The sequence below is a fragment of the Colias croceus genome, chromosome 19 (assembly GCF_905220415.1).
Source record: "Colias croceus chromosome 19, ilColCroc2.1".
Classification (NCBI taxonomy): Eukaryota; Metazoa; Arthropoda; class Insecta; order Lepidoptera; family Pieridae; genus Colias; species Colias croceus.
In genome coordinates this window covers 232429-251728 of record NC_059555.1, presented here as the reverse complement: position 1 = coordinate 251728, position 19300 = coordinate 232429, and the positions used below count along the sequence as shown (strand labels likewise).

The 19300-nt window shown below is 38.5% G+C and overlaps 1 protein-coding gene across 7 annotated transcripts in view; it reads right to left on the bottom strand.

The window, feature by feature from the left end:
• LOC123700024 (max-binding protein MNT) overlaps positions 1-18505 on the bottom strand; it is a 39576-nt gene extending 21071 nt beyond the window's left edge. Inside the window, exon 1 of one of the 7 annotated variants that reach the window (XM_045647122.1) lies at positions 18402-18505. In XM_045647122.1, the coding sequence (XP_045503078.1) occupies positions 18402-18471 (70 nt within the window). In that variant the 5' untranslated portion in view covers positions 18472-18505. The other 6 variants (XM_045647120.1, XM_045647115.1, XM_045647121.1 and 3 more) reach the window with 6 other exon arrangements.
• Positions 18506-19300: the final 795 nt, after the last annotated feature.

The following is a 19300-nucleotide window of genomic DNA, read 5'->3' as shown; positions in this document are numbered from 1 at the left end:
TTTTGTTCAATACCACAGTAATAAAACAAGTCAGTGAGCATAATACGGCCTGTAGAGTGTGGATCATTTATTTTCAAATACTCGAAACGTCGCTCATTGTCAAAAGTAACAGAGACTCGACTATTGGGAATTTACTTTTGTTCTACAATGTATTTACGTAAAATAGCAAACTGATAATCTATTGTTGACACAGGTATTGTAGACATTAGCAAATGATAAAGTTTTCACAATTGATTCGAAGGAAAACTTTAAAAGATAAAACAAACAAGGTAGTGAAGGAACTGCGTATAACTTTGAAGTGTCTGTGATTTCTCTTTCGTACACTTTGTAGTGCTCAAATAAAAGATGTCGAAACGAGTAAAGTGTATAACGCATGGATTGCGACAGCTCGCCTGACTCACAAGCGTAAGCCCGGTGCGGTGACGTCAATCTGCCCCGGAGTCGGCGGAGGCCATACCGGAGCGTTCGATAACTCAATCTTTTCAAACATCCAAAACAAACTCGAAACTGAAACAATCGAAATGATACGGAACTTTCTAGATTGCCTTGTGCGCATGCATCGTTTGAAATTTTTCAGAGACCGTTTTGAATTTCTAATGAAAATACTGAACAGTTGCGAAACGTATGAATTAAAAGGACAATAACATAATATACGAGATATAGAAATCGATAGCCTCAAATCGCACGTCAGAAAGAGACGGAGAGTATGCGAGGAAGAGGAGCGAGATGTTATAATAATATTGTCGTGTGGCTCGAAGGCCAGTGGCACGGATAGTGAGGGCGCTCAACAAGTGCGGGGGCGGCGGGCCGGGGGGGAACGCATGGCATGCACGGGGATACGGCCACGAGCACGTGTACCTCCCGCCCCGCCCGCGCCCCCGCGCCTCTCGCCGCCCCGCCGCGACCGCCTGCAGCGTCATGCCGCCCTGGTACGACGGAAGACCGTATTGCATAGTCTAACAAAGAAGTAACACGTGTCACAGCTGATTCAGCTGCAATTTATACTGAGCTAATCCGCTTTGGCTCATGTTTTATAACCACTGTAATTAATCAAATGTAATAATATTATGATGATTTAAAATTGCCAAATTACCGAATAAAAATAACACGTTCTCTAGTTGTCTAGATGACATGTTAAAATAAGAAATGATTATTTTTATAATGAACCGAAGCCAAGATCAAGTGAAATTTGTAAAAGCGAATCGTCGATATTTTCAGATGATGTTCGAAACGTTAGCGATACGTCAAGTATACGTACGAGCTGTATCGATAGCGAGGAAACCTTCGAAGTGTTACATAATATTGTTTGAAGAAAGAGTAATGCGCATATATGCATAGTTACACGTGTGATTTGAAAACATTTTCTGTACAAGAAATGATTTTATCTAAAGAATTTATAACAATAAAATATGATATTATGCAGGTGTGTCTCAATATTCAATTTATAGAACATTTTAATCAATAATTATTCTCGACATCCTGGGCAGAAATCGTTTGCTAATTTTATGTTTGATAAACAAAGAGCAGTAGAACCTATCCCAGCATCGCTTAAACATGAATACGCTCGTTAAACTGATTTTACAAAATCCATCGATCCAATACGAATATTACAAGAACCCAATAAGAAAAATAGCAATTGGTCTGAAGTCTGAACCATGAGTACGACTACCCTCGTCTCGCACACTGGTCACCACCTGTTTGACACCATTACAATGACACGACGCAACCTGACACCGAGATCATCCGATATCGACACAAAATAGTATAATTAATGCCAGGACGACGCGTGCTAACGTTACGTAACCGACAGATTGCGCAACAGAGAACATCTATCGAGCTATCATCGAATGGTCTTCTCGAGATGGTCTAGATGATGGACAATGATTTTAGATAGAGATGTTCAGCCTGGAAGATATCCAAAAGAAATGGAAGGCGAAACTAAAGCATTGAGATACCTCAAGGGATTCATTGGAAAATTTTACCTACTGTGGAAGTTTTTGGAATCTCCTTACAAAAGCTTGATTTTTTAATTTAGGACAAAATAACCCATATGAAATCAATATCCTATTGTATTAGATATTGTTTATTAAATCAAAAATGTATGTGATCTTCAAATTATTTCATAAAACAAAATTGGGGCATACCAAAATATCCAGATCCAGAATCGAAGGGTATCGCTAAATTAAAAAGTCTGACAGTGAGTCTTGAGACCATTAAGATTAACTGGTTATATCCTAAACATTTAACAGATGCAACATAATATTAACTTGCACAATGAAATGGCGTAATTATTACATTAATTGCACACAGCGATTAGAAAAGCGTTTGGCTTGCAATGTTCTGGAACAACCTTTGAGATAAATGTTATCACCTCGATCGGAAATCTTATTGCGTATTAAACTTTAGTATTTTAACGAATACAAACAAATACACGAGTCTTGAAAAATTAAAGCAATTTTATATATTCAAATTTCAAATAGTTTGTTCAACTAAAAACACGAACTGCCCACAACGCGATCGCATCAATTTAGCATAATAAAATCACCGTTGCATTTTCAAATAAATATGGGTTTCAAGAAATTCTGAATTAACTATATTCTGATAAGCTTGAAAATAAGTGTTTCAAGTCTAGGTTAACCAAAAACGAATGCGATTTAAAATTAAATACATAATATATTGAATGCCTTGTGTTTGTTCTAGTCGCTCCAAGTTGATCAAAATTTCTGCATTTTCCCACTGAGTTCCAAATGTTAAATGTCACAACCGAACAAGTCTGAAATTTGAGTCCTGTCGCTCCCATATTATATACTGGACATTGGGAAGTCCCTTTTTATTGGGTGGAGCCATTAATTAAGAGAAGAAGGAGAGGAAATATATTGAAATTTATCATGAGTAACGAATATATTAAAAAATAATAGTGAATGCAGCAGAAATGCTAGCTTTTAGTTTCAGCTGCTTTTATCTATAAATTGGATCAATATATTATGATTGCCATTTTAATGCAATAAAATCAACAGTTGATAGTCGTGTACATAAGCTTCCAAATAAACAAATTATATAACAAAAATGAAAAAGTTCCTAAACTCTCGTTATTTCTTTGCGAAGAAATTTACGCAGTCCCCATTCATTTTTACGGTTTCAACGTTTGAGACTCAACAAAAGGGAACACAGGTAACTAATAACATTATCAAATTACAACAGAAAGTATATAAGGAGCCCAAATAAATCCAGACAATTATAGGTATGATTAAACTGAAGAAGACCAAAATAAAAGAAAAAAGTTGGGTCCAGTAATTGCTGACACTTTTGAATTCGTGACAGAAAACATAGAGAGTAATTCAATGGATAAAGAGAAACAATAAAACGCGAGGAAAAGAACGAACTTCAACAGAATCCAACATTACGACGAAAATAAACGTTGGCTACATCTTATAACATGAACGAAATAACAAAGAAAAATGTTGATTGGCTAAATGATATCACTGAACTAACAATATTTTTAGAAGACCTACCAAATATAAAAACATAATAAAAACGTCAGTCGCATCAGTGATCGTGGAAGAATTAAAAACTAGTTTAAGAAGGTCAATCAACACCGTGTAGGGGGTTAAAATATAGGAAGACATTAGGTATATTATGACGATTTAAACCTGGGATAAAATCGTCAACATATTTTACATAGGTAATAACAATCTCACATACGTGTGGCACGTAGCTTTATATTTATATGAAGATAAGCAGCTGATATCAGAAAATTAACGATAAACGCTGAGCGACAAAGGAGAGCAAAGTGAATCGGATCGTTTCAGTTACTATTGTATAAATGAAAGATTCATTTCAACTTATTTCTTCGCTAAAGTCGCTACAATACCTGCGTCATCAATGTTCGATCGCACAAATTCGGTCAGTAGTATTGTTTATAACCACCGTGGTAATTATAGATCATCGGATTTTATATTAGCGTCTGATTTTCATTCAGAATTCTCGATAGTTTTTACATATTGGCATCGAACGAAGCGATCTCGCGATCCTGCGGAGAGAGACGAGCGGCGGAGGGCAGGAGAGCTGGCTCCGCAGCTCGGCGCTGCACCGCGGGCCGCGCACGTGTGCGGCGGCGCGCAGGTGCCGCCGACCTCGCGCTATCTCGTCTCGCCTCCGAGGTCGCGATGATAACGCGCGCTATTTTAGAGCACAGCTGACGGGCCGCGATCGTGACCGTCGCAAACGCACCCGCGGGCCCCGGTACGCACCCGAAAGTCGACACACCGCGGATCCAGCGCTTCACGCCAGAGCGTTCTCAACGACAGCCGGGCGCGGCCGACGTCGACAAGCGGCGCTCGACGACTGACCCGCAGCGAGCGGCCCGCGAGCCGCCGGTGCCGCCGCGGGAGGAGCGCACCCCCCCTCCCCCTGCCCCGCGCCGCACCCGCTGCACGCGGCCGAGCGCAACACTCGCACATGCAGCGCTTTACATAACCGCGGCGCTCCTGCCGCCGGAACGAGGTCGCCGAGCACCCGCACTTCCACTGAATGCTAACTGCAGTCGGCGCTGGCCGATGAGCCGGCGGCGCTCGTGTGCCGGTGACGCGGCGGAGTCACTGAACCTCGGCGAATAAGGTGAATGGAACATTGTGTCGAAGCGGCTGTTGCGGAGGACGACGCGACCGTGGGCGGCCCGGGCCCCGCGCTGCGCTCCTTATGTGCGAAAAAGCTAACTTTCTAATGAGCCATAGCGACCGTCACCACACGGCGACGGGCGACGCACATTCGCCGACGATACATCATTATTCATTGTTCATGAATACCATATTATCGCTGTGAAAATATTGTTGCAAACGGATGGTTAACACCTTATTATGTTATTTTATGAAAAATAATTACTATTTTTACTGACATAATAGATAGAAGTCAGATATACCAGTTAGTTAAACGCTTTGTCTCAAGATGATATTGATAAATTAATGAAGTAGACCAAGTCATCGAGCAGTCACGGTAGATGCTGAGGGACCGCGAGACAAAACGTTTGCCGCAGATACGAATCCATAATAACAGGTCGGGCCTGCCTACGCGTGGCGAGTTATCACGGCGCGGCGAGAGACGAACTTTCGTCGATCTCGCTATAAATAGACGCATACCAATACGCATTTAACCGTGAACTCTAAAGATTAAAAATTAAGTCAAGCTTGCGGCACGACGCGGCGGAGAGAAGGCGAGCGGAGCCAGGGGGAGAGGTTATCGATGTTTTCGAGATTTCCGTATGAGAGAAGGCATTGTTTCGAGTGCAGGTCGCAACTCGCAGGAACACATAAACACGGCGGGCGTACGCGATAAGGTCGGCGAGGGAGCGCATGCGTGCGGCGGCTGACCTTGGCGCGGTGCAGCGTGCGCCGAGCAGGCGAGCTCCCCGCGCTCATGTGCCCCGCGTACACCACACCTGCCGGTCGAGCAGGTTGCGCCCTACCTAGCGATATACCTACATTCTATTTCTGGATTCTGCCCATCTCATCAAACTGCCTGCGAGCCTGAAAATCATACTTATTCGACGCTACCTATGGCCGACCGAGATAATTCGATTGAGATTTATATTACGTAACTTTAGCAGAATCTTTGCGTTATTCTATCTGTGTATCACAGAGCATTAGCGATATCAGTTTAAAAGAAAAATAATGTAGACGAAACTTAGATTCAAATTAATCCAATTTCGAAGGACCAATTTCCAACGAGTAATTATGCACGGAGGTAACATTAATGTAATCGGTGACGATTCACTTTTACTGTACGTGTGGATCGCTATCAGTTGGATTTGTCCGGCGGTGTGGAGCAGCTATCGCGGGCGAAACAAAGGGGAGTCCACCCACAGGATACTGAGATACGGCGCGTATCGTGAAAGCCCCGAGTTTTGTTCGCGCAACCGTTGATAAAAGTGCTTATTACAATATAAAAGTTACAAAAAATATTATATGACAACATTCACGGCATGATTAATGGTTAATAATGACGACAATGAAAAATACTATTATGATAATAGAGCTCACACAGCTCTCCTCATCAACATTTTCTAAGATAAAATTTGCTGAGATTTTTTATGGTAATACTACATTTTCTACCGATATAAATTTATGTGCCACATACTACAACCTGTTTAAGTTTTAAATTTTAATGTCTCGAAGATCAGAATGCATACTTCATATAGATTCTCCCAGCAATCTCAACGTACTATGTACAATGTCATACAACGGGTAATATGGAAGTTTACCTTAACTGGTTCAGAAACAACTTAATGCCGTGCCTGTGCGAGCGAAGCGGGGCCCCGGCCGGCTCGCTAGTTTCACATTAAATTTGTATTCGAGTGACGCGAAAAATCTGAAACAATATCGTATTGTAATTTAAGCGAGTAACGGGCAGAGAGGGGCGCGGCGCGCGGGCGGCGGGGGAGTACCGTTCCCACCAATTAATGCAAAGCGACGACATGACACAAATCACAATACATTTCCCTCGGAAATCATTTTTTACAATTCTAACAGATATTTTCGAGCGGCGAACTCATCTATTATTTATACACGGCTGCTGTCGATAAACTTAATCCAGAATCGAATATAATTACAAAACGTGGGGTGTTTGCGAAATGAAAACCTAATTTCTTCTATCGCTCTGTATGCTCAATATCGGCACTAAACTTATATCAGCAATCAGAAAACACGCGAGATATCGGTGATTTTATAGAGTCCAATGAAATTATAGTTGAACTGCTGTCAAATGATTCTCTGTCCCGCTCTCAGCGAGCGGGCGAGGCGAGACAGAGAGGCGGTCGCTATCTTTACAATAATGTGGAGAACGCAACAGAATATCTGGGTGTCAGTGAGCCATCTCCATTAGTGTCACGTATGCATTAATGGCGGTAAACAGCATTAAAATGCTGACAACATTTTTGCAACTGTTGACTGTTCTGAGTGAATTCAGAAGCGATCTCGATGGCTAGTTTTAATATATTCTACTCGGTTGCGAACAGTTTCTGTTGCTAAAGGATTTTTTGGATCAGTTTACAATCTCCGAGTTCATAGTTAGTAGTCATTTCAAACATTTCCATCTGTTCGTACATGTAGGTTTCTTTCAAAGATATCTTTAACTTTCTGAAATTATCATTTCTGAATAGAACCAGTGAATTCAGAAATATTTAATAACATTTCTTGATCAAACCTAACAAAAATAAATAAATAAAAATATATCACTCAATTTGATTGCGCACTAAAAATGATAGTATGCAAAGAATTCGTCTCAAGCAAAAATACTCTAGTTCCAAGAAGACTACTTTTAATTACTACTGCTTTCAACTCAACCGGTTTCGGATACGTGTAAAATGTATGGAAAATAATTATTCTCACAAGGCCAATAATTTCGAAAAAGACGCCAACATTGTGACACTGTGTTTCCCCAATAGATATCCAATAATTACAAATCAAAAACAGGAGTAAGTACCTAACAATTAAGAAAATAACAGTAGGTCTCAACTGTACATAACAAAACATGTAAATAATACAAATAACTAATCCCCTGCGCATATTTTAATAATTACAATTAGGGATGCGCCGAATACCGAATACATATTCGGTATTCGGCATATTCGGCATCTTTTTCACTATTCGTATTCGGCCGAATTATTCGGTTTAGGTGCCGAATATATTCGGTATGAGTGTTTCTACTTTCTTGGCTATAGAACTAAATAAATAACTTCATATTATGAATGATTTATGTCATACTAAACTGCACAGGTCAAAGAAATCCTATGAAGAATGTGTTGAACCTAAGGTATTAAGGTATTAAAAAATTCTTTTACCATTCGAAAGCTACATTATCCACGAGTAATATAGGATAGGTTTTATCCCGAAAATTCCACGGGAACGGGAACTATGCGAGTTTTTCTTTGAAACCGCGGGCGGAGCCGCCGGCGGAAAGCTAGTATAAAATAAAACAATCATTACATTTCAAATCAACGTTTATTTTGTAAATTTACATCAACTTAATTTAATCCTGTTTATTATTAGCACTTAGTTAGTATTTAATATTAATTATACTTTAAATCCTGAAGTCTGAAGACAATGCTTTTAGTCCCAATAGAATATGACACACGAAAAATAACACAATCACACAAATTACACTTAACTTTTGTGTTGTCATCTTGCATTTCATCAAAAAAGTCCCAAGCTCGCGATCTTTTACGTCCGCTCATGTTGCAAACACTAACTTAAAGTAAAAATATAAAACTTTTAAACAATATAAAAATTTTAATATTGTTTTGTTTTAATTTGTAACGTATTCGTGCGATGTTTCAACACAACTGAGACGGCACGGAGTGCGCGGGCGATATACGCGGGTGGCAGACTGTGAGGTAAGGCTCGCTCGCCACCGAGCCAGCAGCTACTTGCGACCCGTTAGAAACCGTTTACGCATCAAAACACATCAAAACATTGAACCGAATAATTCGGCCGAATATTCGGTTCGGTAAGGTTTTAATCGAATAGTATTCGGTATTCGGTTATTCGGTGAAACCACTATTCGGCGCATCTCTAAATTTACAATACTACATCACACAGCACACGTAGGTAACTGACGCAACGCTGTCAACAAGACGGCCGCGTCACCAATCACCGAACGAATAAAACGCAATTGTGAAATTGTTTTGAGCTTTACGGTTTAGACGAGCACGTGATCTCTCCCACTTGTGTCCTAGAACACGATCCGCCATGCAAGAGCCGCGTACGAGAACATCGCGTTCCGTACCATGGCCAGAAAGATAGCGATAGCTTATGTCTATCTATCTCTATAACATAAGGATCTTTATTCGTTGACTGTTGTTTTGGTAGTCATTAATTCAATGGTCTTACAATAACCGTAAAATAAACCGAAATCGTCGCAAAAACGTGTCAAGGTTATTCATCATACTATCAACATAATTTCAATACTACTACGTCCAAACTCCAAACTTCCAAATGCGATTTTGTTTCTAAAGCAAAATCTGCTTAGAGTTGAGAACCTTCTGCCTTTTAAGGAAAATCGTTAATAGCAGCTGAGTAGGAACACGTCCTCTGCCTTTAACTACCTTTTTAACTTATAGGTCCCACATGTATTTGGGATCCCAACATAGGGATCCTCAAGGATGCGCCAAGGCGTGGTCGTGGGGCCATCGCGAGGCCGCGCTCACTTTCACTTCTTCGCTGAACCGACCTCGCCATCATAATGCTATTGTTTTAAACACAATCATGTACCGAAATTGAAATAGCCATTCGCTTGAACTGGGATTAGAGTAGGTACCTTATGTCCGTGTTGTAACTTAAGTCACCTTTTCCATACCATTTCGTCGAAAGTACTTTTCGATTTCCGAACCGGTGGTAAAAAAATAATGTGTAAAATGAGTCTAGCCTTCACTACGATAGTGACACCAGTGCCGTCTTTACCATAGGGGCACAGGGGGCCAGTGCCCAGGGCCCCCCATCGTCAGGGGGCCCCCCTGGAGGAGATGTAGGACTGACAATTTTTCTCACATAAATCTCAAAATATTTTATTAAAAAGCAATACAGCTTTTTAATGCCAGAACGTCAGATCATTTTCAGATTTATTCGAATCAAAACATCTATGTTATTACAAGGTTATTACATGGAATAATTCGAGTGATTCGAACACCATTATAATTAACTTATCAGACATTTACTCGAATTATTTATTTACTTATTAACGTAATATAATATATTTTTACTTGAATCATTTTGAGATTTATGAAAATTACTAACAAGTCTAAGTTTACAGAATAGCATACAAGGGCGTTGTGACAAAACTTTAATCTCTGGGCCTCTAGACAAGTGGCAGAAACGCTAGAGAATAGAATCCACTATTGATACTAATTGATATAAGCTTATGACGTTTTGCTAATGTTTCGGTCACACTACCAAGGACGACGACGACCACGACCAAAATTCCCATCCAGCCGAAATTTGGTGAAATTATTAAAAACACAATCTATACTTAATATAATAAAGCTGAAGAGTTTGTTTTTTTGTTTGAACGCGCTAATCTCGGGAACTACTGGTCCGATTTGAAAAATTATTTCGGTGCTAAATAGCCCACTTCTTTGGCAAGATTATATAAGATACCAAAATCGTTGAATTACTCCATGACGTTACGGTATTGTTATGATGCAACCTTGAAATTTTACTCTCAACGCGCCTAAAGAAGTTTCACTTCAAAAATATATTAAAATTTCCCGACCTTCTGTTACTACGAAAAAATTTTTTCCTAAAAGTCAACAGATAATAGGTTTTTCGTGATTTTTACCGAAACGGTAAGTTTTATCATATAACCACTTTTACCCAAATTGTAGATCATAAAATTATCTACTTATACAAAAGAATCAATACATTATTTTCCTAAGATGTAGCTTCCTACCATTTTCTAAGATATAACGATTTATAAACTCATTCCATCCTTATAATATGCACACGTTTCTTAAATCACTTCACACCTAAATGATTTTATGATAAAACTTATCGTTTCAGTATAAATCGCGAAATCACCTATTTTTTTATTTATTTATAACCTGGAATATGTTTTTTAATTCACGTACCGGAATGACAGTTAATTTTGAATTTTATTTTTAGTAATCCTTATTCCTTTGAACAATTTTACTAATTTTCTGCTGGATATGAAATTTTGTAGTTTTAAAGGTCCTAGAATTTAGTGAACTCTGTTCACACCGGACCATTTCTATACGAATAGATGACAAGCGTTTTGACTTTTGCCATTTGCCTAGGCTTTGAATAAATTATGTTAATAACGCACGCAATAATTTTGATCAATATGAAACGGCTACGAAAGAAAAAATCCAGATGCAAATTAAAAAGATAAATTTGAAAAAGAGAAAGGTATAAATTTATAAAGAACCGAACCGACTCGAACCCGCATCCTTCGCGCCATTCCGGGGCGGATGCTTGACCAACTCAGCCACTCGTGACCCGCCGGAGCAATCGAATTTATTCTATTCCTTCAGTTTTATGTGTCTTAAGGGACACACCGCACGCCATCTATTGAGATGATTTAACAACCATCTCAACCAATATGAAGCACTTTTCAGTGAATACAATATTGTAACGATGGAACACGACCTTTTTTGTTGAATTTATATTTTATTTATAAAGCATTTGAGTGCCATAAAACCTAAAATATAAATTCAAAGAGAAAGATAATTTGAAAAAGTAATTCTTAAAATATTTCTTAATTAAATTTAATTAAAGTCAACTTTGGAGCGCCATTACAGCAGCAGCGTTTCAAATGAATTATATAAAAAAAAATAAGGAAAAAAGTTTCCTCAAAAGACCATATTATAATACAAGATTGGTCAGAAGTAACTTTTTTGTAAAATGTATAAAAAAATGGAGCAAAAATTTTACATAGATATTTTCTTTAAGTTTTCTTATTACTTCTTTAAGTTTCAATTTAGGGCAAAAACATATATAATTGTGGGAAAAAATTTGCGTACCTAGTTTGATTTCTTTATATTTCAAAGGGCCCCCAATTCTTGTGTGCCCAAGGGCCCCGGCATAGTCTAAGACGGCCCTGAGTGACACATATAACCTCGTGGAAGTTTTAGTAGTCAATCATGCGTAGACTGTAAACATGTAGTTTAATGTTTCATCAATAGGATTTTGGAGCGCTCGGCCAATAATAATTAAGGATTACAGGCAATTTTACCTTTACTTTAATATATTTCAAATTCTGTGATTATCTCTATTTTTTCAAAGATGGATGTAGCCATCGCTGATGAGTCAGATTTCGAAATAAAAAATTACCTACATAGGTATACAAAGAGTCATTATTTGTGTAAATACCTTGTTCCCAAGTTCTCTTCTTATGCATATCATTACAAACAGAGCTACAAGCAAAACAATTGCATTGTATCATGTCGAACAACTTTGAAAACGCAAAATTCAATCATTCATATTTTTCCCTCATTGGCCTGTAGGTTAATTACAAATAACCAATGACCATGAAGTAATTTTCGGAATTATCAAACACGTCTAGGCTCTAACACGCAACATTTAACTTCTATTTTCCAATGTACCAGAGAAAGGTGAAGGTTGTTTGAGATGGTTCCCAAAATATATATCCCAAAGCAAACATAGGAATAAACAGAACGTGACGTTTTTATAATACACGTGCATTTGGACGACAAGAATGCACTCCGATTGCCAAACGAAAGAAACAAAAATATTTCACATACCGCCATGGGAACAAAATTGCACTTTAAAACAAGAAGGATTAGACTGGTTTTAGGGTGACACTCACTAACCTAGCTATGTCATCACGCTTAATCGTCTTACATTATATAATGATTGCAAGTAAAAGACTATCTGCATTATTATCATAAGCTCTACATTTCATATTATTACTTTATATTGTCTATTAAACCTCGGTCTCACATATATCTTCAGAACACTCCATGCACTTATCATCTAAACGAAATACCACTGCACAGCCTTTTCTTACCCTCTCATACCACTTTTTCTATTTCATGAGAATGGTTCATACCGAATCAGAAGACCACAAGCACCGCGACACGAGAACTTTATATATAAGAAGAAGAATATCCGCAATTGGGCTGAACGGGATTCAGAACGTTCGAGAACAAACTCCGAGTTACAGACCCTGACTAAACATTTGGTCTCTATGAATCACGACCACGAGCGACCATCGCGCGACACTCACTTTTCCTTATTTACACAATTGTTTAATTTACTAGTCCCCTGTATGTGTATGATAGATTAAAATATAAACTTATTGATCCAAATTTGTCTTTTATTTACAACCACCTCAAAACTTTTTGTTGTAAGCGTTGATTTCCTGGAATTTATGAATGAAATAAGTATAATAGTTCAATTGTAATCGAAACATTGTACTTATTATATGTGTCAGCTCAGTTACCGATTATTAATTATTTATTAAACGTATATATTTTTCGGTTTCTTCAAAAGATAGCAATACCATTTCTATATTATGAGTTATGACCTTTTGGCAGAGAATTTTTTTAAAGTTATATTTATTGATAAATCCTGTTCAACACTATTAAATAAGACATAATCATCGCGTTATCTCAATTACAACACGAGGCAAAACTTGTCCAAACGTAACACAATATCGTCAACAATAATCTTATAGTAGTCGTAAAAATTCCGCGCCTCAAATATTATAATTCATTATTACGCAATCCATGTAACAATGTGATGCTTCGGTTTTTGCAAATCTTGCTCAACGTGTTACTATCGACACACCATAATATAATAGTCCCCTATTTTGCTACTTTCAACGATTCAACTTTAGATTTTAAGAGCCCTAGTGCCCAAAGGGTGCCAACTGTCAGCACTCTTTGACTCTTGAGCTGATTTTTGAAATCAACGTAATGTGTATGACCGCAATGATAAAATAATGTAGGTAAGGAAATCAATGATTTCCTTCAGACTGAAGACTGATTCATATATTTGAGCTCTATTGAGCTGATATAAAATAATTACCCGTCTCCGTATTAGTATAAATATTTGGTTATTAGTCAGCAAACCATGATTTTAGTATTGGTTTGTCCAATCCCACCACGATTTGAAAAAGCTGCAAATCCGGTAAAAAATACCTTGTCGCAAACCGAGTCGCGGGCACATTTTTACTTGTACCATAAAGCGCTAGTTTCGCTATCTAAAGCAGGTACGATAGCTCATCGAAATCGCATGCAACAAGTAGCAACGAGCGCTGTCACTAGACGAGCTCGAGCGGTGCAGCGCTGTACGACAGATATCCTGGCACACGTAATATCCGCCCCTTGTTTATAAATTGTCACATTTTATGTCGACTGTTAGATAAAGCTTATTAGTGCAAGTGGGTATGACTCGCCGTGTATTACATGCATCTCTCCTACATGTATCTACTAACTTAATTCTGCCTGATAATTATTGCACGCCTCATAAGCAAAGCGTTGAGGTGGGTACTACTGTCACTTCGCGCAAAACATCTGATTTTTCAAACTTAAAATGTCTTTATGTATCATACATTGCACTTGTAAGATAATACATACACACACATATTAAGAAAAAACACTATTTTTAACATTCATGATATTTTTGATGTCATTTTTGTTATTTAAACTAGTTAAAAAACAGTTTTAAAAAGTTCTGTCTTGGACGTCCGTGTGTCTGTATGTGCGGAGGATTTTCTTGTTAACACGATAGCGACCGAAATACTTTACTAATCGAGTCTTTTTTTTTCTCTTACGCTTGAGTATGCTCAGGAATAGAACCCTTTCATTTTTCAGGGTCTGATTCGATGTGGTTTAATTGTTATTAAATAAACAAAAAAAAATATCGACTGTTCTCCATAATTTTAGTATATATATTCTTTATTTTTTTTTTATATTTATAGTGTACTCAAAATTCACCATTATAAACTCGATTCTTTATACTATAACTATAAGCCAAGGTTTAAAAAAATAAGTTGGTAGTCAGTCCCTTAAACCTGCGCAGTTTCACAACTAGGTGGGGCCACAAGAAAAATAGCTCAATTATTACGGTACCGCTTTCTTTACTTTTCCAACTGTTTTATTTTATTTCTTTTTTATATTTATAGTGTACTCTTTATAAATAATCAATTTTATTGTAAAGGATAAGATTATGAGGCGTGCACTTTTGGATTTTCCAAACTATTTTAAAATTACAACAGACATTAACAAAACGGAAAAATTGGAAGAGAAAAAGCTCTTAATCATTATAAAGACGACTAAGAAAGAGAAATTCAATAAGATTCTTCTTCACACGTTAGGCGAACCGTTTAATTTCGAATAACAGACTTATCCATAAAACTAGGCTCATAATAGATAGGGAGGCGAGGTAGCTAAATGGCGTAATTCAACGGCGTCGTCGAGACTTATCAAAATCGAAAGATAAAATAATTTCGAAAAGAAAAGCTTCTATGCTAAAAACCATTTTAGCGGTGGGTTTGGCGTGTACGGATTTTCAAAAATGTAAAAAAAAACAGTTACTTGGGCATTCTCGAGCGCGTCAGATATTCATACTACGTATGCCCCAAGTGCCTCTGATAACAACGGTATACTAATCTGCCGGTTTGCGTGGTGGGGCTAGGCATATAAATTAGTCAAAAATGCACAAAAAAAAAATTTACTCGAGCGCGTCAGATTTTCGGAAGGGGTGTTAAGTAGGCCCCAAAAAAGCTCCCCTTAAAAAAACTGACGATTACGGCATGACGATAAGTTACGATCAATTTTTGAAAATGCAGAAAAAAAAAGTCCTTTTGAAATACTCGAGGGCGTCAGATTTTCATAGTGGAGGTTTATCTCGGTATCCTGAAAGCATATTTTCTTAATCTGACAAAAATGTTGGTGGGTTCTCTTAATCTGACCGAAAAAGGTTTGTGGGTTTCTTTTTTTTAATCATCGTTATTTCATATCAATTTTTCTTAACACCCTCAGTTTTCGAGATATACTCAAAAAACCGGGAGTTTGAGTTTCTTGATGCTTCAAGTAAAAAAAGTTTTAACTTTGGACAAAAATTAAAAGAGACCTTTTTTGTAAAATAAAATTATCTTTTTTGTTTATTTAAACTATTATTTTTGGAAAAAGTAAAGTTCGCGACTTATATGCTACAACGCGTTTTTCGGAAGACGAAATGGCTCCTCCAGACTTCCGGTCATGCGGAAACCGGCAGATTTTGTATTTTTAGTAATTTTTAGATTATATTCTTCAAAATAGAAATAAAAAAAATCGCGCTCGAGAATGCCGGATTAACGTTTTTTTTTTACAAGTTCGCGACCCTATAACTCGGCGGCGTCAAGGACTTATGGTCAGATTAGTTAAAATTAGCCTTAAAACACTAAAATCAACCCCCAATATCTTAATCTGACGCGCTCGAGTATTTCAGCCTATCGTTTTTTTTTTACTAATCTGATCGTCTATCCTAGGCGCGCGTCACTACATATAGAGCTAAATAGTTAACAAGGTTGTTCTATTAGGTCTAAGGTATCTCTCATATCTTAAACTGCCACGCTCGAGTATTACAGAAAATTCCCCTCTTCGCCTCCCTATCTATAAAACTTTTCTCAATTTTGTAATATTTCCCCTTCATAAGAAGTAGAATGAACTATGAAAGATGAACATATTAAGATATGACGAAACGTATTTTAGAAGCGTTCGCGATGGCTTCTATTGATAAGTTTATCTCTAGTTGCAGCACGCACTTACGCTTATGTGCTACCTAAAATACAGCCTCTCACTGTTCACTGTCTGGTGCACAAACTAAAACATAAGTTGTTATGAAAAATTTGATTTTGCATGTACCCAGTGTAACTCCCACGTTTAAAATAAGTAGCGAAGTCGAGGATGGAAAGCTAGTATCTATATTATATAAAAATCAATCTCTACCTATCAAATTTTACTAAGCATTGAACAACAATACAGAAAATTGTTACATTTCTTAATCACGGCTCGACACTAGTATTAACTAATACCTCCTATTATTAAGTTGGATATTTAGTCCAATATCCCTTCTAGACTACAGGCCCGTGTTGAAAAAATTATGGGTCATTTGACCCACCAGGTGACCTATGTAGAACGATATAAGAGCATAAAATCAAATTTGGTCATTTGATTTTGTACGGCATCTGTGTCATACTATTTCTATACTGCTTTTAATCCATTATTCCGCAACGCCGTACAAAATTCATGGAGACAAGGGGAGAAAATCTCTACCTGAACTTTCGAATTCTCATCTGCACTCAGGTGGACAGCTTACAAGTGACGTCATTATGCTGAATCTTATTATTTTATGCTCTTATATCGTTCTACATAGGTCACCTGGTGGGTCAAATGACCCATAATTTTTTCAACACGGGCCTGTAGTCTATTCTTAAGGTTTTTTACATAACAAAAAAGTTAACAGCTATAACGTCTATAGCTTTGACAGACACGAGGCAGGTTTTAACGGCCACGGCTGTACCAATATCTCGTTTGTAAATAAGTTTGTACTCTAAGGTTAAGGAAACCCTACTAGGAATCTCTTTTTCTTTCGTAATCATTGAGGAAAAATATACGAAAGTTTCACATATCTTATTAATAAATAAATAAATACTAGAATAACATTTTCAATATCTATACATTGTTTTGTGTAAAATTGTACTGAAGTGTAGGTTGGTGGAAACTTTCTGAGTCGGTTTGGTAGTATTTAAGTTTTGCCATTTCAAACAAAAATTATTAAAACTTATCTATTACCTATTATTATTATTTTTTAATTTGGTTGTAATCTAGATACAGTATTACTTTAACTACATTATTCATAATATGTAGGTACTATTTAAATAAATCTTCACATCCTTTAGCATACTGCACTATCTACTGACCTTTCGTTATATTTGGTCACGTACGAATATTTGTAAAAATATTTCAAGTCGCAACCAATTCTCGACCCATAATGCCCATGTACAGATTATTTACTTCATTATGTTCGCGTTTCATTAGCTTTATACAACTTAGTGCTTGTGCAATATTATAAATGAAAAAATATATCTGCACTGCTGGTATGTTTATAATGAACCTACTCAAAACATTTGGACCGAGATCAGAAATTATTTCCCGAGAGAGAGATTTGATCCGAAACTATGTAACTAGATATAACTTGATATTACCAGATTAAATAGGACAACACAAAGGAAGAAGGGATTTTAGATACAAAGACGGGTTAGTTTTAGCTAGAACGTGGAAATTCATAAAAGGAACTGTTCTCACAAAATTAAACGTAAAGCCTAATTTTTATCGCGGAGGAAACAGCGAGGCATATCTATAGATGTATATAATAACATTCCGGTGTGATATAATTATATTTACGTTACATATAACCGAGTGGCAGTCGAGCAAGCTCATCACAATCTAAGCCGTATCAAGTTAACTTGTTTGTAAACTTTCCGAGCGACGCATCGCGGCGCGTACACCCAATAGTAATGACTAATCGCACGCCGCCAGCACCACGTAGCGAGACGTCACCGGCCGCTTCTGTTTGTTTCATTGTTACACTATAACTATCGACGATCATTTTTTGCGGGATGATTTCACTGGATTTCGGAACCGCGTGATGGTCTTACGCAACCCTGGCTCGTGTTAGATTTAAGGTAAACTTTGTGTTTGGAGTGCATGTGGATGCGTCTGCGTTCCCCGCGCCCCTGGGCCGGCCGCGAGATCAGCTGACTGCGGCGGCCCCGCCACGTACACAGCGCGGGGCCGCGGGCGGCGCGCGGGCTGCACGTGCACGCGCGGCGCTCGGGCCGCACGCCGGCACGCGGGGCCGGGCGGCGGGCGCGGCGCCACTTACCGGCGTGGAGGCGCCGCTCCTGCAGCTCGATGAACCGCGCCGCCTCCAGGAGGGTGTCGAGGAGGCTCATGTCTACGCGGCGGCGGCGCAGCGAGCGCGGCCGATGTCACGCCGCGACTGGCGGCGGCGCGGCGCGCTCACGTGGCCGCGGCGCGCGGGCCAATGGCGGGGCGCGCCGCGTCACGTGGCCGCGCGCCGGCCCAATGCGCGCGATCGATGCGCGCCGCGCTGCACCGCTGCAGCGCGCTTGTTTACCGCCGGCCCATTCACGCGCCCCGCGCCCCGCGCCCCGTACCGCGCCCCCGCCTCGCGCCCCGCGCCCCGCGCCCCACCCGACTTTCACTTTGTTACGTTGCGAATCAAAACTTCGCCGTGCCGTTTGCGGCTAACACATTTGAGCAACGTGCCGGTTGATTGCGAGTTCTCATCTCCACCATTTAAATGTAAAGTGCGATTGAACCTATTCTGTGATGTATGTGTGATATGGCACATCGCCGTCGGTGTGATCGGTCGACGAGTTATCATAGTTTTCATGTATAGTCGAAATCATTGCGTCAATAAAAAATAAACTATAATTCGATAAGCCGGTTGTGGTAAATGTTTATCTTTATTCTTTACTAATTAGTAATTGTCAATTTTATTGATAATCACTATGAAGATAATTATTATGTTTTGTTTTTAACTATTTCCTTCTTATTTTGTTACCTACTCTGCAATCTTGCATATCAGTTCATTCAACTATTAAACTTTAAAACTGCATTTTTATGTCCATACCTTTACATAGAAAAGTGCTAAATCTAGGCAAAGAAAAAGAAATTGGAAAATACAATTATTTATTCACAAAAATACTTCTAAACTTACTAAAATACTTACTTATTAATTACATATTTAAAATAAAC